The sequence below is a fragment of the Spea bombifrons genome, chromosome 5, assembly GCF_027358695.1.
Source record: "Spea bombifrons isolate aSpeBom1 chromosome 5, aSpeBom1.2.pri, whole genome shotgun sequence".
NCBI classification, from domain to species: Eukaryota; Metazoa; Chordata; class Amphibia; order Anura; family Pelobatidae; genus Spea; species Spea bombifrons.
In genome coordinates, this window is record NC_071091.1 from 13,367,528 (window position 1) to 13,395,405 (window position 27,878).

Sequence of the window (27,878 nt, forward strand, 5' to 3'; positions counted from 1 at the left end):
TGCAGCTCCGGTGCTTCCTGGTGCCTACCAGCAATCCCCGCCCCATAGCTATGGATTTATGGCCCAGTCAAGTACATCTTCCATGAGGTCCATGCATTCACCGCATGCACAGCAACATTCTCCGAGCTTGGTGAGTACAACAAGGTCAATAAAAAAATATACCAGTCTTAACCGCATGCTTTTGCTAATTTTCAAATGTCCTTGCAGTAACTCAGTATATTAATAGTGTGGTCAATGTACCTTGTCTGATATGTTCAAACATAATTTAAAAAATTTGTCCGCATTATAAAGTTTACATTTTTTGTAGCACAAACCTTGTAGAGGGTTCGATGCTACATCTACATTGGGAATTTTACTGTATTTGGAATCAAGTGACTTGGGCCATCTTCTCCATCTTCTTTGCGTGAAGAACTTGACTGCTAACTCTATCTCTTGACTTTTAGTGATTAAACCCAAAATAGTATTAATTTAAACTGGGAGCCTGCCCCCTTAAATTTCCCCTTTAAATTTTACATTGACTTTAGCAGCACATCAACGCATGTTTTTACAATGAGTCCGGTTAGGTTTGTTTCACTGATTCCCTCCAGTCAGTGGCTGGCAACCAGCATGTCAGTGGTTAATTGCAACGTAGGCTAATGTTCCATTAACCTTAAAGACACGCAGCAGCATGGCTAACCAGCGTGTTTCTGGTAGAAGGGGAGACATAGAAATAGAAACATAGTCGCCCATTTTTTCCTGATGTAAAGACTCTGACCTTAATCAGTCCTTGTTCTCATCTTAGATTCGGGATAGCTTTATACCCATCCCAGGCAGGTTTAAATTCCCTAATTGTATTGCCAAAGGTTTAGGGTAAGTTCTGACAGCCGCAACAGCCAATATATGATTTTATGTAAGGTGGCTAGAACGGTCAGGCAAAGTCAACATCACAATATGGAAAGACTATTATATTAATTTGGTCTTCAGGGCCACAGTGCAATTCAGGTTTCAGGTTTTTTATCCTCAAGTGTCTACAGACCGTTCAATCAGCTCCACCAGGAATTTACGAGATTATCCTGAAAATATGTTCTGGGGAGAAATACCACATTTGAAGCAGTCAACTAAAAGCAAATAGCCTTGTATCGCTAAGTTATTTAAGCGCACCTTCATTTGGCTTTTCATTTATTTCAAGAGCTATTTTTTTGTTCTGATACTGCCGCTACATATGTGATGCATTGTAATAACTTTCTTAATGGAGTATTATAAATTCTTCTAAATCCAATATATTATGTAAAATGTAGTATCAGACATGGTAACAGGGTGGCGTAAATTTGTCAGAATAATAGGTTATGCTTTTATGTTACAAATACTAGATACTTAATTTCATATTTTTTCATTATTACTAATAAGAATATTTAATTCCCCATCCGCCTGTATGCCAGCACGCACATTAATGTTCAAGCACCTTAAATAATTAATATTATACTATATGTATTTATTCTATATAAGTCATGTATGTTAATTTGACATGACTCAACTTGTATGAAAAAAATTACATTTAGGAAAGAATACCCATTTGGGTAAACAATTTAAAACATGTACTTTCAGTTTAGCAATTTGCCTGATAAATATTTCTGTATTTTTGTCGTGCAGAATACATACAGGGCAATATATGATTACAGCGCACAAGAGGATGATGAAGTATCCTTCAGAGATGGTGACTATATTGTTAACGTGCAGCAAATTGACAAAGGCTGGATGTACGGCACTGTTCAGAGAACTGGAAAAGCGGGGATGCTTCCATCCAATTACATTGAGCTGGTTAACTAAGCGCCTGGAATCACTTCTTCTGTATTATACATTCTGCGTTTTATGTGAGGATTAGGAGGATCAAGGATTGTTTATTAATCATTATTTTCAAACTTGCAGAAATATACATTGAAAGTCACAGGCTTATTTTTTTAGCACTGCTATAAAAATCATTGATAACATCCAGATTCACACTATATATATATATATATATATATATATATATAGGAACATTTATTTAAACACTTTGCTGTTTTAAAAATATTGGAGAGGTTTTGTAGAAACATAAAATATTAAAACATAATAATAGCTCCATACCTTTAAAATATCACTTGCTCTTCATGCTTTAGGAACCAAATGAATGCTCCAAGGGCTGTTAAGTGTTGACAATCTGTACGGAATATTATACATGGTACTGTACTGATACAGGTCGGTCCTACTGTGGTCCTTTAGCTGTTGTGGGTGGGCACACTCCTATATTGGGCCAGCAAACATAATGCTAGAACAGATGGAAGATCACAGATGGACAACCCTTTCCTTGATTCAAAAACGTAATATCATTTTATAACACAATTGTACTAATAGGCTGTTTTGCGGTATGACTACTATATTTTCTGAAAGTAAAAACATAAACTAAAGGCTTTATCGGTGGGGCGTGGGCAAAAGGTGTTGGCAAAATGTATTAACCAAGACAGAATATGGAAAGAAGTAGTGGGAGCTACCATTAAGGACTGTCCACTTGCCACTGGAGAGTACCTGAAAATGTGGTGCTTTGTCTACTCTTCCTTATGGGGAATACATGTTTGGATATGCACAATTTAACTCTTTCAGCGTTAAAGGACCGAACAACTTTTGTAATGGAATGCATTTCTTCCCCATAATACACCAATATTATATGTAGGAACTCTCCAGACTTACCCTGGAGGCTGTAGTTTGTCTGGTTATGCATGTCCGTGCTGTCCTCCATTACCGAGTAATCTTCTGGGTAAATCTACCTGGGACGTTCCAGGGGTCTTTTTTTTTTATTTTTTAAAGTATATAGACGCTTCATAATTTAAATTTAAAATGAAAAATAATAAAAATATAAATTTTACAAACTATATATTTTAATTAAAGTATATTTTATTCCTGGTTATTTTTAGTATCTGGACAAGAGGTTGTGTTATAATATTCCGAGACAAAAGAGTATTGGGTTTAATTTATCCCTTCTCATCAAGCTATGTGGCACAAGCAAGAAACGTATCTCTTAGCAATTCTCGGGGAAGGGCACGGAGTGATTGGCCTCTTTCCATACTCCCTTGCGTATGGGAATTAGTTGTGAAATCAGGAGAAGTGGGTTATATTCATAACCCTTAGAGGAAATATTAAAGGGTTCAAGGAGAGGACATGCTTTGAAGTGTTTGTTTTCGAGTGTAGAAAAGGCAAGCACAATCTTCTAGTTAATCACATCCACCAAAGTTTGGAAAATATTATTCTTTATAGTTTCTTGTTCGATTTAAGTGCTTTGTTTGATACTATACTACTGACTGCTTGTAGATTTAATATATGCAAAATAAAGAAGATAAACACACTGGGGTACATGTATGTGGACCAAACTCTACACTGTTTTTATCAGTTTTAATGGAATATTGACATCATTGTATAAAAATGAAATATTCCCCAAACCAGCCGTAGTGTAATTCTCACCTAAAAATACAACACAAAATCTGGATTTGTTATTAAATTTCATATTTCTCATTTGTGTGACATATATAATACAAACACATAAAAAATAACATATATCTGACAGTCACCAATATAAAATGACCCTAATAGGAAATGACAGAACAATAATTGATCATTACTTCATAATTCATAATATAATACCAACCACATTTATATTATGCAATAGAATACTAGTCACTAATCATTTATCATATGTTTGGAAAATGCAAATCAATTAGAGAAACATAGAATTCAGCCCATCTAGTCCGATTAATCCTTGGTCCTTGGTCTCGTCTTAGATTCAGGATAGTCATATGCCTATCCCATGCATATTTCATTTTCCTCAATGTATTAGCATCTACCACTTCTGCTGGGAGGGTGTTCCACTTACCTACCACCCTCTCAGGAAAGTAAAACTTCCTTACATTACATCTAAGCAGTCTAGTTTTCACTGCTGAAATGAAAGAACACCATGTAGATCTGTTTATTTATGGACCAAAGCTGACAATTCCATCACTCAAGTTTTCAGGCACAACACACTGAGATCATTAAAATTTGTGGCTGATCAATGACACCTGCTAGATACATGCACCCACTTGCTACACTGTTTGATCTGTGATCGTTATCATAATTCCGTGTTTTCACAGATTTATTAATTCTGTCTAAAGGGGTGAGATTTGATTGATATTGAAACATTGGTATTTCTTCGTCTCTGCCCACTAGGTGGTGCTGTTTTTTTCTCAGCTCTCAGTGGAATTAGTTGACAACATTAATTTAACAAGATTTTTCAATGTATAAACCTAATAGTACAAAGATGATGATTAAGAAAGTGTTAAAAGACTGGGACTGATTGGGTCCTAAATAATTAATTACACGTGGGCATTAAGTTTATGGCCATGGTTTTAATCAATAGTCTGAATTAGAGCCCTGCGTGGGACTGTTTTCTTAATCCCGATCCCGCTGAATTTCTGACCATTACCGCCCGCTCCCTCAATGTGTGTGTGCCACTCCTACCCGCTCCCGCAACATATGTGTCCAATCCCTACCGCTCCCGCAAACATCATTGACAAACATTCATTCACTCATTCATATACTCATTCATTCCCTCATTCACAGATACTAATCATTCACAGATACTCATTCATTCCCTCAATCATGCATACTCATTCATACAATCTCCCCCACCCCCTTACCTGAACTGCAGATTTCCCGCCACACTCCCGCAAGGCTGCCTTCGCGTTGTTCGCTCACAGCGCCTCTTCTCTTGTCCCGCCGGAACGGAGAAGAGTCATGTGACGTGATGTAAATTCACGTGACTCTGCTGGGTTCCTGGGTGGAACAAGAGAAGAGATGCTGTGTGCGAGCAACACCAAGGCAGCCTTGTGGGAGTGAGCGGGACCACCTGCTCCTGCCTGCAACACCCGAAAAAATGCCCGCACCCGCAAGTTTTTTGACGGGTCCCACATCCAATGCAGTCCCCTAGTCTGAATGACCAAAAATGGTATATCTCAAGGTTTAATCCTAAATATTTTTGTGAAATTATTTAAATATTTAACATCAACATTTCAGATGATTATTTTGAAACAGTTACACTAACAAAAGTTCTAAATATAATCAGCTAGTTTTTTTTGTCTTCCAGTTGTAAAATAAGAGTGTTACTACAGGCAGTCTCTGGTGTTACGTTTTTTTATGGAGTTACACTGTCTATTGACTCTCATTAAGAACTACATAAAAACATTACAAGCTGCTACATGTTTATTGTAAAACAGCAAATGATATACATTTACCTGGAGTTTAATTTGAAATCTGAAAAAACACAATAGCATTTTAATCTGGGTCCATTTGAAAGCATTTTTTACCGTTAACCACAGTCCCAATTAATAATCTTTTATTAAGGGTAAGCTTTATAAAGGCTGTGGTACAGCGGGTTAAACATAAATCATTTCTACAGATATTAACGGCAGACTTTAATGTTTAATACCATTTTTAGTGTTCCATCTAAGGTGAGTAGTCCAGTTTTGTAAAGCGGTTAAAGAACTATCACCTTCCTGAATACCCCTGACACTAATTCTTAGACTTGCATACAACATATTGATTATCTTTCCTGTATATGTATTCCTGGGAATTTACCAGGTCAGCCTGGGGGAGCAGCTTCACAAGGGGGCCTAGCCATGCATGTGGGTGTGATTAGCTGCCGATAAGGGTGTGGCTAGCCCAGAGAGCATGGCATTGTATGGGTGTGGATGGAGTGGGTGGGGACTTGACATGTTTAAATGCCGCTCGCCTACCCAGAAGAAAGACCAGAGTGCCCCCAGAGACCCAGGGAAGCAGAGATTCACCTGGAGACTTGAAACCCAAAGAGTTCCCCAGTATGTTCAGATGGAATTTGCCATCTTGCTGCTGTACCATATTTTAGGCTGTTGTAAAATCTCTAAATCTAGAGGCTTATGTGCTAGACTATGCCCAGAGCATTAGTAGCTGGGTCCTTCTTGAAGATGAGGATTCCAATGCGGTCAAGAGATCATGTAGAATTGTGTTTTGTGTCAATGGTGTCAAATATAAATCTGAATATCTTGAAATATCAACAAATAAAATAATAATGATAACAACACTAGGCATAAGGAGTTTTCAGTGCTAGATTAAAATCTAGATTTCTATATCCCTTTTAAGAATGAACTACATAAAGACAGTCATATGGGTTTGAAACCTGTTAAAGTGTTTTTCATAATGAAACCTTTTATTTTATTTTTTTATTAAACTCCACGTGTTTCACCACAGATCAAATATAAAATATTGCATGAGACAAATAGGAGTCATTTCTTGATTTATTTTATGAATTTCATTTTATTATTTTCTGGCGTTCCATATTCAACTATAAAAATATAGCAAATATAAAAAGCTAAGATATATTTGTAGAACATTTATTGGTAATGTTAGCGTGCTGTGCTTAGCACCAGTTTATATCGCACTTTCCCACTGGCTTCCATCTGCTCAAATTGTGTGAGAAAACCTAGACGTTATTTCATATGCATAGATATATTAAAGGGGATGCTTTTATTCAAGTAGAATTATTGCATAAAGGCAGGCAACCTGCAGTGTTTGCGATGTATAACTAAGTAATTGGTTCCCTTCAATGAGTTTATACATCCCTGTACTGCAGGGGGCCGCACTTTACATGTGCTGGCAAGCAATATGTGAATATTATACATGTTCTGGAAACATACGTGTCAGTAACATCCAGAGAGCCAGAGTTTAGTAACTTCTCTCCTGGTTTATTTGAATTGAATGTAAAATCATTTTGTATCTTAACTGATCAGTTGCTGTCAATCAATAATAATGTATTGTCAAGCTATGTCATTTGGTATGCATTAGGTTCATAACATCAAATATTAAAGTATATTTTAGCACAAATGTTTTTTTCTTTGTTGTGTTTTATTTTTCGCATAACACTTAAAATACCTTTTAACGTAATGGCCAGCGCACTGTCATGCCAAACCCTGCCACTAGGGGAGAATTGCAGACCATGTACCTGTGCATGCGCAAGCTGAATCCCATACTAGATCTGACAATGACAACTATTAAGAGGAGGGCAATAGCCTCTGGTTAACAGACGAGGGGTAAAAGGCCCCTTGTTTTTTTTAGCCAGGCAGGGACTGGTAAAACAAATAAAGTAATCAGGACATTACTGTCCTCTTAAAATTAACTACATGGAAATGAACACAGGAAATATTAGCATTGGAAGGGATGCTCCATGAATGCCCAGTCATATTCTGTTCTGGACCCCCTTCCCGCACTGACTGTATGTGGAACTGCAAGTGAAAAAACAAGGATGTGATGCAGATTCTTCAAATGGTATGACCCCTGGATTAGGAACCCCTTTCACAGCTTTCTGACAAAAGCAAGACGTTATTAAAAGCAGCTAACGGAGAAGACAGCTCCAGATAAAAGCATTGTTATGTCCTTGTGACCCAATGTATAGCAGGTATCTTAGTTTATGCATACTTACTATCACTATTCACTAATACCTATGTTAAGATGCGGCCCACTTAAATATTTTTTTGTTTTGGTGTCCTAAAAAATCTATGAAAATAGCAGCACATATCCGAGACATCAGAAGTGCTGAGATTATGACATCATATCCTTAAGATCTCCCTCAAAGGACCCAGAAGAGATGACAAGAGGATAGAAGCACCCTAAAGGTGTCCCTGTAAGGGAATTGTGGAGGGGCAAGTGTCCTCTGCACCCTCTTCTGCAGACATCCATGGCTGCTCCAGAAGAAAGTCGGTGGATTATATATATATATATTTTTTTTTTAATGCAATATATTTAACTAGACCCATACCTGAAATACCTCCCCCATCCTGTGTGATACCAAGAGAAAGACCCACCTGGAATACAAGCCACAGACATAGGACAATAATAAACTTTGTGGTCACCTACACTTTTGATGTAGAGGCAATAGGAAAAATCCCAAACCAACCCACTCTTAGGGATTAAAGATTAAAAGCTATTTTCCCAACCTTTGTTTTCTCGCTTACAGACCCATAATGCAAAGAGAATAACTGGAAAGTGTCATAACCTTTAAAAGCCAGTTCATTCCCACATGGGAGGACAATTTGCAAAGCACAGTCAAGATACCGATACCCACCATTAAACAGGACTTAAAGGTCCATTCACCCGTGTCTCATACAAGCTCAGACTCAACTGACAAATGCGGGATGACACCTCCCATATACCTTTAATGTCAATTGTGTGGTAGATCATTTGCTTTAGTGGGTAGCCTCTGGCTGGATACACATGGCTCCAACCTACTGAAGCGTCAGAGTGTAGCACATGGCTGTGTGCATTCAGCACCCAGCTGCCCATATGGCATAAAGTACCAGGGCCCATTTTAATCCCTAGACTGAACAATTGAACAATGCCAAACAGAAGGTTACTCTATAGGGGAAAATGGGCAATCACTGAGGAAAATAATGGTTAACGGCGGTTACATAGTGGCGAGTCCAGCCAGGTTGCCAAAGGTGTAGAATACTCTCAAGAAGACAACATGGTCAATGCACACTATCCAGTCCTGTCCAAAATACATGACCGAAAACAGGATGCACAGAAATTCTATTTGAAATGTGTAGAATCGAGTCATCGAGATGTCATGTAAATCCATTCTTACTCTGTACATCCTATATATAAATTAGCAGTAAAAAAAATCTGAAAAAACTTCAGGTAGTGAACCAAAATCTGTAAATCAGACCAGCTTAAGGAATAATAGCCCTTACCGTATTCTACACATCTAACAACTCCCTGACTTCACAGATTGTTCCCACGTCTGTGGTAATCATCATCTCCTTGTTCTTTCTGCCTTGATGTTACAGCACTCAGATAATATTCCATATACCAGCCATTAGTTCTGTTAATTTACCTCTATTTTTCACTTACTGTATCTATTTTCTATTTCATACTCTGTATATATTTACCATGTTATTTCAGCTTTATGTGTTCAACTGTGCCTAAAGAAAGGGACCTCAGTGTCGTGAAACATTGTATTTACTATTTTCTCAATTACCTTGACTGTTATGTAGTTTAATATTTATGTCTTATGCAGGTATGTTTGCTTGTAAAGCATAAAAGTAGAAACAGCATGGGGCATCGGTGTTTTGTAGTTTGTAGTCCCTGGCTGCTTGTTATTTCAGTTACCAAATCATTAAAAGTGACTAATAAAGTTGTTTGGCACCAAAATAATCTCTCTCATTTACTAGTAAATATGCCTTTACTTGAATAACAACTGCTTTGTGAATTTCCAATAAACACTTTTGCCCCCTGTTCCATATGTTCTAACTTAGACCTTTAAATAATTCCCACGAATAACAGAGACCCACTAATTCCAGGCTCCTGTTATTAGAGCTATTGTTTTCTCATGGATTGGATGTATTTGGCTAACTTGGAGAGTGCCAGAGAAATAGACATAAATGCAAAATGTGGCCTCACTGATTTCAGAATAATTATACAACCTCAATTCATAAGACTACATGAAAACAGATGGCGAATGAATAAATGAATCCCATTGTTGAAGCACACAAACATAATTATTCATGTACTTACTATATCACCCCTGTAGAAGTTTCCCTTATCCTGTAGTGATTTGGGCTTTGTTATATAAACCTGTGTTATATAGACCCTGATGCACTGAAAAACCATATTGCCTATCTTTAAGGCTTTTACATTAACCTATCTTCAGAGTATGAAACTTTATTTTTTCTATGTTGGCTAAATAAGAGAGATAGAAAGAAGAGGAGGATAAAGAGGAGAGGTGAGGAAAAGGAGGAGTGATAATGAGAAAGGGTGGAGAGAAAAAGGGAAGAGAGAGAGAGGTAGGAAGAAAAGGGAAATATAAATACAAATTAGAAATATAAGGAGAGATCATAAAAAAGGGATGACCAAAAGGAAGGGGAGAGATAAAAAGGGGTAATAAGAAATGGGAGAGATGGACAGAAATGGCAGAGATAGTCCTATGTGTGCAATCTGGGTGCCAGAGCTGGCCTTTAGGTGTGTGACCTGTGACCTATGTCTGCAATTTAGGGTTTCCATGCATTATTTATTTGATCTATACCTTTAAAGCAGAGTTTGTGTGTAATTTCTCAGTTGATCTATACCTTCTAGGCTGGGTTTGTGTGTTATTTAGTTGCTCTATGCCTGCAATGCTATGCTTCTGTTTGTTACTTATTTACTCTGTACCTGCAAATACAGGGTTTGTATGTCTTATTCAGTTGATCTGTACCTGCGGTATACCTGAAAATAGAGGTGTGTCACAGTGGAGGAGGGGAGAAAGGGACTCTGAGGGTCGAGGGCACCATACAGGCCCCTGAACACCTAGGTACAGTATACCTAAGTATACTGTTTAGAATACTTTTTTTAGACATGGAATAAGGTAGAAGGGTAGAATGGGTCCAAACACTACTTCATCACCTCCTATTTTATGAAGATTTGTTGAAGCGGAGTGCACACTTCAGTGTTTTATCTTGTTTTGTTGTTAAAATATTACACTATAGCCTGATTACATTTGAAGCTGGGATGTTTTACTTTTTTTAGCGTTTCTCTTGAAACAATGCAAAAATACCATTACTTAGAAACATTAATTCAATTTGGTTACATTAGGCATGTGACTAGAGGTCACTGAACTCTGAGGGGCCACCAGCTACATAGCAGCAGCTGCTCTGTTTAGGGTAGTGTAGCCGGTCACGCTACATGACCCCATGTTACAAGCGATCTAGGCACCTCTAAAGGGACTTCATTTGGCACTGCTTGTATAACTGATTCCTTGCCTTACCATGTCTTCACTTCCTTTTCAGCATCACAAGTTTTAACCTATGGTTAAAATATCAATGGCACGATTTTCACAATGAAATCATAGGGACTTTTAGAATGCAGATATGTAACTTTTTCACATACTGTGCTAATCAGTAAGAGTTGGGAGCTTTATAATGATAATGATTATAATTGAATCCCTGTTCTCTAATTTAAATCCAAAGACCATGTTTCTTACCTGACGTTGAAGAGAGAGCCGCAGGACACACTTCCTGAAACCAAAAGTAATCAAGGAAAACCCTAACGAAGTCTCCTGAGATAGCGGTCCTCTGGACCGCTTACTTGCTCCTGGCAGGTTCCACAAAATCCTGATTAGAATTCTGTTTCCTTGGCACATTTCCATTTAATCTGACTGAGCAAATACAGACTGGATGTTATTAATATTATCTTTTATTTATATAGCTCCAACAATTTGCGCAGCGCTTCTTAAAATAAACACATTGAAAGGGTCTGACAAAACTAGAAGGGATGGACTAAGACAAACCTTTAGGTAAAGAGGGCCCTTCTTGGACATTATTCCAGAATCATTAGACTCTTGCTTGATGGCGTATACTAGCCTTTAGCTTTCTAGTGTCCTAACTGACCATCTCAGCATCTTAAGCAGCCTTCTGCCTATGGGGAGTTTCTAGGGGGCCTCCTTGCTTGGCTGTTTGGTAGGACCAGTATACAATATGCTGTATTTTGTTCATGGAATGTAATGCAGGTTAACAATTCCAGTGCATCTATTTTTTTGGTTTTGATGCTTTTATTGCAGACGAAAGCCAAACAAAACTACTCTTAGATCACTCAGATTTTTATTCCTCCCGTTTTAGTAACTCAAAAATACCACCAGATGGCAGGTATGTTCCAGCATTTCAGAAATCCTTTTTGTTTTGTCTTATAGTTCTTATGAAATGACATGAATGCTTTCTGAGCCCCACCACTGAACACCGGGATATACATATATATATATATATATATATATATATATATTATATATTATATATATATATACACATACATAATTAATCTATTACGCAAAACATTTAGTCCATTAGAAATAAAATTAGATCAGGGCATAATATTTGTTCAAAATTTATTCAAAGTTGCTCCAGCCAACTTCTCGCTTGCATCATTAACTAGAAGCATTTGGGACTCACAAAACATACTTACAGAGGAAAATCAGAGTTAGCAAAATTCATCACACTGTAACCAAATTATTGTTTTTACTTACTTTCGACTCACAAAAAAACTGTCTTGTTGAACAACCAAAGTTGCTGAACAGGCTTTATTTAACATTTTGCATCATAAACTCAGCAAATTAAAATTTCAGTCTAAGACCTAACGGAAGCCTGGTCAATAAAAATATTTTGCTCGATATTGACATATTACAAAATAGAATGTAATTTGAGGACATGTTAATTCTACAGAAAAAAATATAATTTTTGGTTAACAGGTATATCTGAAAATTAATGGCTGACTATTTTGGACAGGTTTTTTTTAACTTAAATCTAGTTAAGATGGACGCTAAGAAGAATACTTGCCTCTGGGATGGGTTTAGGAATATCATATTTTAATGTGTTTCTTTGAGGCTTTGGGTTTGAATGCTTTATCTTATTTTGTAACTTTTAAAATACCAGTAATTCTGAGGGAATTTACAAGTGAAAGTTGTATTCGTGTACGCATTACACTAGTATCTTATTTTTAAAATGGTTCTTGATGTATGTGTCAAATTAACGTTTGCATCCATATGTTATGAATAGAAGTTTAAATTGCTTAAGAAGAAGTAACCTAAAGCAACTTAGAATGAGCTCTAATCTTCAGAGATAAGAAGAATGGAAGTGAATAGAACACACAACCGGGGATGTGAAGTGAGGAAGCAATGCATCATTTATAATAAATGTCAAGAACTCATAAAACAATCATTTCCGTGCTTAGGAAGATATTTATAAAATAATAAGTATTTACCCCACAACACATCTGCCACAAAAGATAATGATTTAATAATATATAAACTAGTCATTGTTTGTATTACGACATAAATATTTAAAAAAATATCAACTCTGTTATCTAATATTTCTGGCAAATGTTAGATATCTTCATGAACATTAATTTGTAAGTATTTGACGTGTTTCTGCAACTGAAAACTTGGTTGATAGCATTTTGAGAAATTCCCAAAGGACCAGAATGGTCTTAATGCGATACTTGTGGAAGAGGAAAGATGCTTGTTTAGTGTTCTGATGTCCTTTTTCCTAAAAAAAAAACAAAAAAAACCTTTTCCGAACACGTTAACCAACTGCACCGTTATACCATCAATGTTGTGGACAAACTAACGTTGTTGGTAAGCTGCAGTTAGATGAATCCCTGTTTTATTGACATACCTGCCCCAGTGATCTCTTATATCACTTCTGTGTTAGCAAGGAAGAGTATGTGTAAAGTGAAAGAAAATTTTTTGAGACAATTTATTTCATCTGGCCTTTTAAAACAATGTTTAGCACATATGGTGTGAATAACGCATTTCATTGGGCTGCAAAGTGAGGCACAAGAGCTTCATGGATCATCGTTGGATGGGCCCTTAAAAAGGCAAGTCACCTGACATCCAGAAAGTGCTTAGATATAACTTTTCACTTTTTACTATATGTTGGTTTAATCAAGCCCCTTTTCTATGTTTGCTGTACACACTAATTAAACATAATTTTCACTTTTAACCTTTGTGGGAAAAGGGAGAAAAGTTGTTTCTCACTGTCTTCCCTCTGAGCTCCACTGTACTGATCACACGGTGATCAGCAAGCACAGCTCCATAGCCTTGCGTTGCTGATCCCAATATATGGGATCAGCCAGCGTGGGGAGCAATCAGAGACAGGCCCTACTCCAAGGAGCTTCCGGTGGATGTCAGCAGTGAAAAACACATGACGTACAGGTATATGAAGGGTTAAGGATAGTGGGTAGGTAAGGTTTTTTAATTTTTTTTTCCCACTTAGCCCCTCCATCCCACCTCCACCAACTTCACTTGACCAGGAATTCACTACCTACAGTGGTTGTGCCACCAAGTTCAATGGAAGCCTTTAAATATGCAAGAATATAACAGGTTATAAGGACTAAGGACATTAGAGCTTGTTGACCCATCATGCCATTTTGGAGTCAAGAAATACATTTTCCCCCTTTGGGCATTACTGGAATTGTTGCCTTCTGGATTAATAGTGAAACTGAACTTCACAGATTTATACCTTTATTTGAATCTCAAATATTACTGGTATATACTATTTTTTGAGTGCATTCAATTGTTAACATATTTGTGAATATCAAAGTGAGCCCTTACATTTATTTGACTTACTGCGCTGTGTATGGAAGCACTTCTCCCAGATCCGGAATGACCATGAGAATGTCAACAAGTCCATAAATGTAGTTTATTATGTACTATTCATGCAACACAATGTATCTCTTTTGCCTGTCTTGGGAAAATAATATAAAAAGCACATATTTTTTCCTACAACTCTGTTATAGATTGTGCTTTCCAGACAATGTGTGTAACAAAGGTAAAATAAAATATAACTCCGCTAAGGTAAAGTTGCTCAATGTTCGGCAGGTTTATTAAGAGCTGCTAGTACGACTTATAACATAAGAAACACTTTCACCCTTGGCAAGTCAATTTAACTGAAATAACTTGTAATCACCAAGCATGAATAATCTATCCACCGTCCCAGGTTTGGGCTCACTTAGCTGTGTTTATGGAAACCAAGGACATTTCTAGCTGTCCTAACATTATTGCCATTGGAACACGAGTGATGGGAGTGATAAAGGGCCATTAAAAATCAGTCGTTTTCTAGCTACAATAGTAATTTACGTTAACAAAGTCTTTTCGATTTATTTCATGTTATTTCATGGAGAAAATGTGCAAGAGGAAGGTATTGATGGTATGGATTGGCCCGTCCGTTCCCCAGACCTGAATTCGATTGAGCACATCTGGGACATCATGTCTCGCTCCATCCACCAACGCCACGTTGCACCACAGACTGTCCAGGAGTTGGCGGATGCTTTAGTCCAGGTCTGGGAGGACATCCCTCAGGAGACCATCCACAACCTCATCAGGAGCATGCCCAGGCGTTGTAGGGAGGTCATACGGGCACGTGAAGGCCACACACACTACTGAGCCTCATTGTGACTTGTTTTAAGGACGTTACATCAAAGTTGGATCAGCCTGTAGTGTGGTTTTCCATGTTGATTTTGAGTGTGACTCCATATCCAGACCTCCATGAGTTGATAAATTTGATTTCCATTGAGGATTTTTGTGTCATTTTGTTGTCAGCACATTCAACTATGTAAAGACGAAAGTATGTCATACGATTAGTTCATTCATTCAGATCTAGGATGTGTAATATTAGTGCTCCCTTTAATTTTTGGAGCAGTGTATATATCTGTAGCTGTGCCGTGTCTTGCTTGTACAATAGAAATACTTATTTTTATCCATATTAATAATAAATTGGGGTAAATATTTTTTGCATCCAAGATTATAGTCTTCTACAAATCCTCATCACGATTCTTTGCTGGTGTAATAATCAAGTGCTATTGTACAGGGCAGCCGATATGTTTTTAGCTGGAACACATTTGTGTTCTGAGAATTCTTCGGGGGGTGTGTGCCACATTTCGAGAGACCACTTAAAATATTTCAGAAGGCCTTTAAGCAACATCATATGTTAGTACTTACAGGGCTTTAGAAGAAATTCCTATTTTCAATACTTTGTAAAGGAATGGTGAAGCTTTTAGTAAGTGTTATTTCAAATGACTGAATAAATGGGCTTTTTTAACCCGACAGGTTATAAATTCTTAAAGAAGTTCCTTTTTTTGTACTCCAAGCCAATTCCCCGTGTATTTAAATGTATTGCAAAGTTGCATCGGCTAGTACACCGTTGTTTGAGTGGTGGATCATAACCGGATGTGTCCAATATTTTTGTGAAGCTCTCATCTCCTTGTATAATAAAATATAAAGGGTGTGACAGTTGTGTGGCAAAATTGCCCTCAGGTTTGCTCCAGATAGACCATTGCCTGCGTTTTTATTTACTTTGGGATTCACACATGACCACAATGGGTATTTGGAACACATACTGTTAGGTCTTACATTTTTTATTTAAGCTCCTTTAATGGATAATCTTGCAGTCTATTTGAGAGTCGCAAGTATGTGAAAATGCTTTTTATGCTTTCTTATTAATAAGATTGCGATGTATGGTCGGATTTGCACCTTCGGCTCAAACTTGCTGATTTGATTTCCTATGTATACAAGGTGAGTGGACAAATGCTACAATGCATGTATGGGCAGTATCCTTAAGTACGCTGCCTGCTTTAGTTGAGACAGTCGGGGAGGGAGGAACTAAAACACAATTCTCGTTCTCTAACCCCCAGAAAACATGCCCCAATTTGTATCCAGTAAAATGTTCCGCGGTCCATACAAAATGGATTCCAGCAGGCATTTTTCTGATTCTAACTGGTAGAGCGGTCCTTTAAATATTTGAGGTTTCTTTAAGTTAGATTTTTTTTTAGCCAACTCAACTAATCTGAAACAATCACTCTTTGTTTGTGGCGTATTGTGAATTTTATACTAGGTTGATATTTTTTTGTAAGATATATGCCTCTTTCCCCTGTGAGAGTTAATATACAGTCACGTGAAAAAGAAAGTACACCCTCTTTGAATTCTATGGTTTTACATATCAGGACATAATAACAATCATCTGTTCTTAGAGGGCTTAAAATAGGTAAATACAATCTCAGATGAACAATAACACATGATATAATTCACCGTGTCATCATTTATTCAACAAAAATAAAGCCAAAATGGGGAATCCGTGTGTGAGAAACTAAGTACACCCTTACTGCTTCCATAGGAATTAAGATGCTAAGTAGCAGACAAGTGCTGCTAATCAAATGCCCTTGATTAATTGATCATCAGCAAGTGTCACCACCTCTATAAAAGCCTTTATTTTTTCTTTAGTTTTAGCAGTTTGCAGGTCTGGAGCCTTCAAGTGTACCAAGGAGTAAAGACACGATCAATGATCTTAGAGAAGCAATTGTTGCTGTCCATCAATCTGGGAAGGGTTATACGGCCATTTCCAAACAATTTAAAGTCCATCATTCTACAGAGAGAAAGATTATTCAAAAAATTAAAAACATTGAAGACAGTTGCCAATGTTCCCAGGAGTGGACATCCCAGCCCGGGGCATAACTTTTTCAGATGAGAATTTTCTCATCTGGGCCCTGTGGCAGTCTGGCCCTGCATTCAAACACTAATAGGAATGATGTTTTTAATGCTGCATTTGGTTACAACAGTTTTAAACTGAGCAGAATAGGCGGAACATCGTCTTTTGGAAGAACATAAATCAAAAGCAAATATGGATTTAAAATTGACCTGATTATAGTTAATCTGTTCCGTATCTGATGAGTCTAAAATATCTTTTTACTAACAGAAAGGTTATTTGCTTTACCTTAAATGCATTTTTTTAAATTCATTTACATTACTTATTAAAAATAGGACTTATAAAAATAGTACTAAAAGTATTCCGTTTTGACTTTAGGAAGGATATTTATGCAAAATATTGGAGTATACAGAGTGCATGCTGTAAAGAAATCTGATGATTAGCATCAGGGACAGACTGATGATGACGAGGTAGCCCTGGTACTTTAAGGCCAGCTACATTCAACCACTAGCCACACAACGCAGAACCTGATGTGCAGCTGGAGTTGCAGATTGGGTGTGTGGCCCACCGGGTATTTGAATGGTGTGTGAGAGGGCCAGTGCAGGCCTAGCTATTATTCATTTATCAAGACAAAAAGAATATCCGAAAGGAAAATTATAAGGAGTATTAATAAAGTCTTCGGCATATGAGGAGTCATCTCTGTGTGAAATTACTGCAACATTCTGAGGCTTTTAACACACTTTAAATTTGCCAATTATATTTTTACTTCAACACGCAAAATTCATAGTGTGTCGTGATCAGTTAAAGAAATAAATACCACTGCCTTCCCAAATATATGTATATAAAAGCCAGGCTTAGGCTATAACCTCAGCATTTCGATTCAACAAACGTGTTTAAATTCATGCAGTTTGTGAAAAGACAGAAAATATCAAGAAAATAAATGCCTCTGCAGGGACCGCAGCTTTCTGACCAATTAAAGATATGATTACCATTTGGAAGATACAGCAATGTTTTTTACTCTATAAGACAGGATGTTTAGGACTCAACAGGGATTCAAATATTCAACACAGATAGAACACAACTCCACCACTTCTGACTTCAAAAGAAACAATTATGACTAGAACACCAGTTTATTACTGTATAATAGGCACACTAGATGGGCCTGATGGTTCTTATCTCCGTTGAATTCTGTTTCTAACTTAATACCGCAAAGTTGAGTTTATATTTACTTTCTAACACTCGGTAACTCCATATGTGAATTACTGGCCCAGCTTTCATTTTATGTTTTATAGTAAACAAGTGTTAATAAAATATTGTCTCATAAAAAAGTATTTTATTGCATGACATATTATGTTTTCGATATTATATCTTAGGTGACCAGAACTTACTGTTAAAACATTGAGTTATGGTGGATCAGAAATTAAATGTCTTTACACAGCCTTTATCAAAGAAAGAACCTTTGTAAGAGAACCAAAATGACTTCTCCACCTGTGTAAATAAGGTCTCTGTATCAAATTAGAGCCCAGACCCCAACACCATCACGGCTCATCATTTTAATCACCTAAAGTGTCCTTCAAGCACACGTTCTCCTCTGCTAGGACCCCCAAGTAAAAGTATAGCTCTGCCTTGGATTCCATGTTAATGCTATGAAGAAAGGAATGTGGGGGGGATTAATCCACTGTGGGGGCTCTGGGCTCTTCCAGAAGCTACATTAACCGTATTGCCCTGATGGCCGTATTTCCAATTCTGTGTACTGGCTTGGCTTACTAGACTTTTTGTAATGATCATTTATTCACATTTCTGATGCTATTAGGTACATAGACACATCTCCCTGCCATGAGAAGGAAAACAAACCTTGTTGGCAATGCTTAGGGAAAAATGGACAGGCATGAGTAAAAAAAAAGCATAGTAAATGAGAAAAACTGTACATTCAGCTTTCCAGGTTGCTGCTAAAATACTTACACAAAACAGAGCAAGTAAAGAAACCCTGGAGTCATAGGCGTAAGGGGAACATGACCCTGCCAGCACTACAGGACGGTGCACATGGTATTAGGGCAGGAAAGGGTTAACTCAGCAAGGGTTAGCACGAGGTGAGAATGCACAGGGAACGAGGGGGAAGTCACAAGGAACGTGACTGTAGGGGGAAGGGGACAGGGCTATAAAGCCCCTCTAAGCACACGTGCAAGGGGCAATTACTGAACACCACAGGAGCAGTTTCCCGCCCGCCCTCCCTCTTTTTGTCTTTTGCTTTGTGTTTTTGTTTTGGCTTTGTGTGTTTTTTCTTTCCCCCTTTCCCTCTTTCTTTTTGCAGGATCCGTTTTCTTTGCTGTGGCGGAGGAGTTCCCTGGAGAAGTTTGAATGATAATGGGAGTGGCAAGTTGATGGTTTTGGTTAGAGGTTAGAGTTAATGCCCTCCCTGTACAGGATTAACCAAAGCGTTAAGGTGGAGCTCCCCTATCCGACCCGCGGTCGCTTGGGCGATTGTGGTATCCGGCGGAAGGGGTAGTGTGAAGCCATTGTTTTGTGTTTAGGTTGGGAACCCTCAGCTGTTTGTACACAGGTGTACAGAAGACTGTATAGTATTTATACAGAAGTTATTATTAAAGTGTTTTTACAATAATTTATAAGATGTTAAATAAAGTTATGTCGAGACATTTGTTAAATAAATGTCTCGGCCTTTTCTAAATCCAATCCTGCTGGTGTCTGTCTCTTATTTCGGGTTTGAGAAATGGGGAACCGCCTGGGTATGGGCAGTGCAAGGGTCATGAGCACATACTAAGCGAATACCATTCAGAAACACCTATCTCAGGCATAAATATTGGGGATTATGTGATACTATATGGCCATATATTGCTTAGCCCTCCACTATGTCAAAGTACCCCAAATTTTGCTTACCAATGTATCCTGGCGCTCGGCATTACGTGTAATGATTAGGGAGCACTGAAGCCGAGGTCTGAAGTGATAGACCTCATCCTCCCTAATGTTGGGCTAGTTGGAGGCAGATTGCAATCTCCCGAACCGGCCCTGCACTGTAGCCGCCCCCATGGGCACCTCCTACCCACACCACTGCCATGAGCGCTGGTTTGGGTAGCAGGAAACCACAGGGGCGGCCGCTGAGCAGGACTGGTTGTGGAGATGACAATCTGGCCTCACCACTTGCCCTATGCTACTGTTCTAGAGGCTCTGTGGTGAATCACATTGCTGGCAGCACTGTGATACACCCCCGGCCCCTAGAATGTGCGGCCCATGAAATACTAGGAGGGCTGGTTCATTTTAATACTGCATGGTTTGAAAGTTTCCCTTTACATGCATTATGGTAATCATTATTTTTTGTAATGATTATGAGAAGTGATAATATATATTCCTAACTAACAATTTGGGATTGTTTATAGAATTAAAAAAATGGGGAATCTAGATCATGATTAGGAAAAAAGGGCAATGTTTCTGTATAATTTTATGTTTCTCTCTATAACTCAGCAAACCTTGGAGACCTAATTACATTTCATATCATAAAGTAATGACAAGTCCTGAAAATAATATGTTCCTGAGTACACTGACCTTAAATGTAGCACTAGGATGACGTTAATGCATCATGCTCTAATTAATGCACATTCTCATTTGGAAAATGCACAAATCTTTTACAAGAACTCCTAAATCTAAAGGGATGCAGTTTTAGCTTGGTGAACTCTCAAATGCATTAATATTAAATAGAGGAGCATGTCCTTTGTATAAATCAAATGTATATTTTTTTAATTGATTTTATAAGTAACTCGTACTAATATAAAGCAGGTGAAAATAATGGGCCCTTGGGCAAGGCTAGTAATTTGACTCACAACAGGGCTGATTTTCAGCAGGGTCATGCAAGGTTGAAAGCAACATTTAAATACATAAAGGGATTCAAGAAAGTACAAGGGGAAGTATATTTCAAAGGGAGCAGAAATGTTATGCCAAGAAGACATGGTCTAAAACTAGAGGATCAGAGGCTTAGATGAAATGTGGGGATGTCTTACTTCACTAAGAGGTAGATAAGTTGAACAGCCTTTCAGCAGATGTGGGTGATGTTAATACAGTGAGAAATTTGAATGCAACAAGCATAAGTCTATCCTTCATATAAGAAAAGATCAAGGATTTCAGTTTGTGTTTTGAGGGGATGACATTGTACCATATTAGACTATGTTGGGTGTATGGTGTTAGAGTGAGTGTGAATGGGGTACAAGTGTACCATGTTAGACTGAGTGTGTGTTAGTGTACAGTGTTAGAGTGAGTGTGTGGAAGTATATATCAGTATACAGTGTAAGTATCCATATATAATGTTAGAGTGTGTGTTAGTGTAAATTGTTTGGGTGTCAGTGTACGGTGTTAGAGTGAGTGTGTGGAAGTGTATATCAGTATACAGTGTAAGTATCCATATATAATGTTAGAGTGTGTGTGTTAGTGTGAATTGTTTGGGTGTCAGTGTATGGTGTTAGAATTCGTGTTAGTATATGGTGTTAGAGTGTATATGTTTGCATATAGTGTTAGAATGCATGAGCTAGGGAGGTGATATGCAGAGAGAGAGTGAGAGAGCAGAGCTCTGTACTCTACTATAGTTTTTTCACTCCTCAATCATGTCAGGTCTCAAAATATTGCTAGTTATGTAAAAGAATGGGAGGGGGCACAAAAGAATATTCTTGCTTGGGGTTCAACTTGGTCTAGAACTGCCCCTGGGTGCTGTAGTCCTGGCTTTCATAATCACAGAGCCACTATTTTTTTATAGGTTATTCACCACAACAAGCATCCCATCTGCTTTAGTTTGGTTATCGAATTAGAAATTTTACTCCTATGAAAAAACAAGATTTTGTTGATTTTGCTGCAGTCTTCTATACAATTATGTTTCATTATCTCTATTCCTTGCAAAATATAGTGTCATCCTAGGTAACATACAGTAGGAGCTGCGTGAAAATCAATAGGCAGTGCGGTACAATAAAATAGTTTTGTACGATAAACAAGCACAAACTGCTTTCTGGGAATTGAATTTAAAAGCAAAAAAATATAAAGCTGAATTCAGCAAAACCTGCAAAGTCTGGAGAATCGCCAGGACCTTTCCATGACAGATCCAATTATACACTATTAATTGCATTTCGGTTGTCAAAAAGATGGTGAAATAAATTAGAAATCTGAAACCAAAAATCTGCAAAGTATGGAAAGGCAATAAAAATGTATTTATTACATATACTGTATCTGAAATAAAAATACACATCTTAATAAGTCATAGCAGCCATGCAGCCACAATACAATGTTTTAGGTCTAACTAAATGCACTGAAATGCAAGGGTTGTTCTGCAAAGTTAGTTGGCAAAACAAATGCTAAGCTGCTGAGATCAACTCATCAACGCAGTGGCCAACTCCAGAGCAACGCAACTCAACTTTTTGCAGCAAGTTACTAAAGTTAGCTTATTCTTGTGCTGTTGGGTGCTTTTTGACTTAAGTCTTGGTGTTACAACACTGACTCCACTTTGAATGAAATTTAAATGGAAAAAAAATCTTTAAATTAATCAGTGAGGGACTTTTTTTTTCTTCCACCTTCAAGTCCAGCAAAGTACTGGAAACATTTGTTAGTCATCTAATTAATATATAATGTAGCACTGTGAGACGAGATGAGAAATCATCAAAAAATAATACTGTAATTTTAAACACAGCTGAGTCTCATTTCAGCATTCATTTTTAAAGCTTATTTGGAAAGTCAAAATCATTACAGATTCCCAGTTTTCATAAAGTATGTGGATGAAGAAGAACGCTTCAGGTAAACTGTGGAATGTAACTTTGTGTAACTGAATTGATAAAAAAAAATACCAGAGTTTTTCTACCAGTGCTGAAGAGAGGACTTCATACCAACACAGCGATCAGTACTGACTCAGAATGCAATCTACACAGCTCCCTTGCCATCCATTTTTCTAGTTAATATCATTAAACTACATTATCATGGATGGAGACCAGGAAACCTGCCAAACCCTGGTCTTGCCGTTAGCTGGGAGAATCACTAAATGCACCTGCCACCACAAACCTTGGCCACAACTGGACCCAACCTTGAGGTAAGGTTTCCTTTTGTGGTCCATCCATCCTGGTCCGCGACACTTGCTTGTTTGCTGTTTTTTATAGCCTACAATAGAATGTGACAGCACACGACAGACTGTGCTTTGATGTCTGTTTACAATACATACCTGCCAAGTGTCCCTCTTTAAAAGGGACAGTCTCCTTGTATACTAATGCATCTTCCTTTACTCTCTACATCCTGCTGCTGCTAGGATCTGAGATATGATGTTATATCCTGGTGCTTTGTGCAAGAATGTAAACTGAGGTCATAGGGAACCATTAAAAATATGTTCAGTGCCGCCACTGCACAGACCACCACCTCCACACAATGGTGGCTGTTGAGGGAGACTAAGAGACAACTGCCAATGGCCCCAAAGCTAATCCTGAGCCCAGGGCAGCTGCCCCTTTTACCCTGTGTTAAAGATGCCCCTGCACCATTCAACGTCACTGAATAAATTGGTGACTGGTGATTCTTAGCGTGCCAATGACTATGGTAAATATCTCTGCGGCATTTAAAGCATATACCGGTACATTTATACTTAGTTAATGTCGAAAATCAAGCAAAATACGGATATCACTGATCTAGCCATCCAATATCAAAATGAAGAATTCAGATACAGGTTGTTATTTAACAATACCCAGGCTGTTCCATTTATATGAATAAATAACTATGTCAGTACCGAATACACTTGTGCTAATACAGAGTTTTGAATCTGTTTTTTTCACACAAGTCTGCATCTTTTTCCGGCATCCTGTAATTACAAAGAGAAGAGCTGTGGAATAGGCGTAGGATATGGATATGGACATAATATGGCAGAAGCCTTGATTCCCTCTACAGTGGGCCTTTTAAAACATTTTAGTGCAAGAGAGATGGGCATTTAATGATAGGCACTTGACCAAACCTATCATTAAGAAAGGACACTGACAATGGAGTGGATCGTGTTTCTGTAAAAAGTCAGCTTCAATCGCTCTTTACTGCCGTCACTGTCTAATACATAGATTTGTATCGGGTATAATAAGTCACACTGGGGTTAACATACAGGTTGCTGCTTTTTGCTCTGAATATTTCCTAGTCTCGGTAAAACCAATGAAAAGGTTCACCTGACCCTATTTGAAAGTGTCTTTAATCAATGTTTTACCTAATCTGAAGCATCAACAATAAAGAAAGATGCTATTCAAAGACTGTATTTATATCAGAGAAAGAGCACTTTGCAGCATTTTCATTTCTAAATCACCCCCTTTCAAGAGATGACTTCTGTGGTGCCTGATGAAGGCACATGGCACTTTATTTCCACTTGATTGACAAAAATGGAGAAAATTATAGTGACATTTACCATAGTTACACTAAAAAAACACTGATTGCCCCTTTAATAACAAAAGCCCATGAATGGGAGGAAGAGATAAAGAAAGATAAGCAACTGAAATAAAAAGCAGTGCTCATATATACTGTATCTCTCTCTCTCTATATATATATCTATATCGAGAGAGAGATATAGATATATATACAAAATGTTCACACAATTTGTATTTATGTGGCAGAGTCAGGAAATAACACTGGAAGAATTGATTTTTTCTTTACGGGCCTCTTGGTATTGTAATGAAAGAATTTCTTTTTTGTTACTGATGGCACAACTGACATCTCCGCAGCATAAATGAAAGATGGGTCCAAACGGCATGTAAATGATGGAAAGGCGACTAAACATTGTTCCAAACTGTTGTTTTTCACTGGAACAGCCGCAGGCAAAGTCAGGCACCCGTACATTTTAACATGATCCCTATCCTACATGATGTCATTTAACATATGTCATTTATTATATCGCCAATCACGCAAAATCCCACCTAATCCCAAGCTTCTCCATGGAATGTCCTCCTCAGATTTTACTACATCACACAATTTACAACATTTCAAACTAATTATTTTGATGGGTTATGTTTGTATTTTCCTTTGCAATCCTTTGTTGATCATTAAACCTAAATGTCTCGATGAGAAAATGAAACATTGTTAGGAACACTGCGGGGTTTAGTGAAGGATGTATCTTTAATAGTTAGCGGGTGATTTAACTGTGACAATATCTCCATTTTAATATCACTATATATAATGGAAAATGGTAAAGATTTGCACTACGGCACAAAGGGCATCCACCACTGCCTCCTGCTTAGTGGCCACTGCCTCCTGCTTAGCGGCCACTGCCTCCTGCTTATCGGCCACTGCCTCCTGCCAAGGGGCCACTGGTATGCCAGAGTCGATTCTATTCCATGACCAGAAAACTGCATCAGCTCAGCACTCTGCATTACGATTCAACCATACTGACACCCGCTAATAAACCATGCAGTGGATTATTAACCAGTTGATTGCCATAGGATTTAGTATTTTAGGGCTTGTACTATTTCTGGTTATCTACATGTTAGTTTTTCTTTTTTTCAGTGCTGACCATATGCTTGCTTTTGTGCCAGGTGCCAAAACAGTAATTTAAGGGCTAAAATCAGGTCAGGAACTGTAAAATACTCACAAAGATGTTTTCTTTCATAGCAAAAAGGTATTAGATGGGATTGGGAAATTCTGCTGCAGTCTCGAAACACATTATATATTCTCTTTATCAACGAACAGCACACGGAATAATTTGTTCTTAGCCACTGCTCTGCTGGGCATTGCAGTCTGCTCAATTGATGATAGGGACAGTTCATCGTCAGGTCATTAGCCGAGGTTTCTGTTTTTAAGTAATGATTTGATTGTTGCTGAAAGCATTCTTGCAGTTTGAATGTACACAATTTAATGCTTTCAATACACACAAAGTGACTGTAAGAATGCAATCCATTGAGCCAGAATATTGCAGGGAATGGTTCCAAGGTGTGCTGATGTAGCTGGATGTTTTAAATGAACCAAGATTTTTAGGGTGAAAAATACAACAGTAAGAACCTGATATTATTGCAATTTATTGTTTATAGTTTCACTCCTCCCAACATTTCAAATTGGGACACCTATGACGGGGTGGGTCTGGGACCAAAAGTGGGTTGGAGCAGTATCACAATTGGGTGGAGTTAGAGGTGTGGTCACCCACAATACCAGAAGGAGCTAACGTTTTACCCACCAACTGCAGATTGTTGCAAGGCGGTCACATGGGAGCTGCAAAGGAGGTCTACACTGCAAACGCACAGAACCGGTGAGGGAAATCAGAAGCCTTCCCCAGCATGGCAATGGGGCTACTACAATGCCAATAATCAGGACTGTCCCGTGAAAACCAGGACTGTTGGGAGGTATGGACTTTCAATATGCATGGACAAAAGAATGAAGTAACGGGAGAGCAATGGCCAGTTGCATAAGTCTTGCATTCCATATAAATAACAGAAATGAAGTGAAGTAAAGAACCAGAGCCACTATCACAAAAAAGAATGATCAAACAGCAAGGGAAGAAGGAAAGTAGAAAAAATGGAATTAATTTTGACTGTCAATAAGAGTAAAAGATGTTTGGTTATTTATTGCCAAATCCACCGCCATGTATGACTAGCTTTATGCTTAAGCAGCATCTAAGTGGGTCATAAATCATAATCCAAACCACTTTGTACCCCTGTTCCTTGTCATTTTCCACCCATCATTCATTATTAGTGTATGTTTGCCTCTTTTGGCTCTGATACAACACATTACTTATTTTTAGACTTTTGCCACATGTCCATGGTTTTAAAATTAAATGAAAAAATAAGGTACAGATGTTCTATAACTCATTGTTTAGCCTTAAGTAAAATTATGTTTGGCATAGGTATGATATTACTGACACAGATATATTTTTTTATATTCTCATGCTTCAACAAACATTAAAAGAAGGCCCAATGACAAACACATTTTAGCCAAACATATTATAGAAATACTATGATTGTGTAGAATATGACTATTCCTCATTTTTTTTCTCTACCAAGTAACAAAACAGGAAAATCTGTGAAGCACTTATTAAAACACAAATACTCTAAGGGGTTAAAAATGATTGACAGAAGGATTTGGGCCTGCCCTCCTAAGAAGAATCTTGTGGGTGGTTTCTATAAGGATATGATACTACTTGGCTATTTCCACCAAACGGTTTTATCAACAGATCATGAAGAAGTATTAATAAAACGCGGAATTTGGAATTCTAAAATTAAAAAAAAAAAAAAAAATTACTACACAAAAGCAGGCTTCATAATGAAAAAGTTACCTAAATACTAAAATGCTATGCAAAGCATAATTTTGCATGGGGCAGGCTGGCTAGAGGTGGCAGGGTGCAAATTCTTAATGCATTGTCATCGCTTCTCCAAACTGGGGTGTCTCAGAGTTTCGCACCCTTTGCCAGTATACAGCCAACAAAAAAGAAAGAAAGAAACAATGTTCAGATAGCTGTGACACTCTAGGCTCCAGCTCACCTACAACTTTAACATATAAAACATAAGACATAATGAAAGCACTTCGCAAGACGCCCAGGGGGCATGGACCAGAGAAAGATGCAACCTAAAGTAAGCAGAAATAAATAATATACTTAGCACTACCACAGATGTGTTGCTGTATCTTTCAGCATATAACTACATATAGTTTCCTGACTTCAAAGTGAAACAATTAATTATTTTTAACAACAACGAGCATACATTTATATAATACAAGATCATTGTTTTGTTATCATCACATTGACTTACATTATGTGGACTTATTTTTATTCTTTTCCCTAATGACACTTTTTTTAATTATTCATGTGGGCACTGTATTAAGCATTCACTTTTTTTTATAAAGCCTTAGACAGACATTTCACTGGTACTATGCTAATTATCCCTGAAA

The 27,878-nt window shown here is 37.7% G+C and overlaps 2 protein-coding genes across 5 annotated transcripts in view; one reads left to right on the plus strand and one right to left on the minus strand.

Moving 5' to 3' along the window:
* Positions 1–1,978, plus strand: part of NEBL (nebulette) — an 83,439-nt gene extending 81,461 nt beyond the window's left edge. For all 4 annotated transcript variants that reach the window (XM_053468189.1, XM_053468190.1, XM_053468187.1 and 1 more), the window contains 2 exons: positions 6–130; positions 1,630–1,978. In XM_053468189.1, coding sequence (XP_053324164.1) covers positions 6–130; positions 1,630–1,806 — 302 coding nt within the window. In that variant the 3' untranslated portion in view covers positions 1,807–1,978. The remainder of the gene's footprint in view (positions 1–5; positions 131–1,629) is intronic.
* Positions 1–27,878, minus strand: part of PLXDC2 (plexin domain containing 2) — a 286,125-nt gene that overhangs the window by 41,408 nt on the left and 216,839 nt on the right. The gene's annotated exons all lie outside the window — the stretch shown is intronic.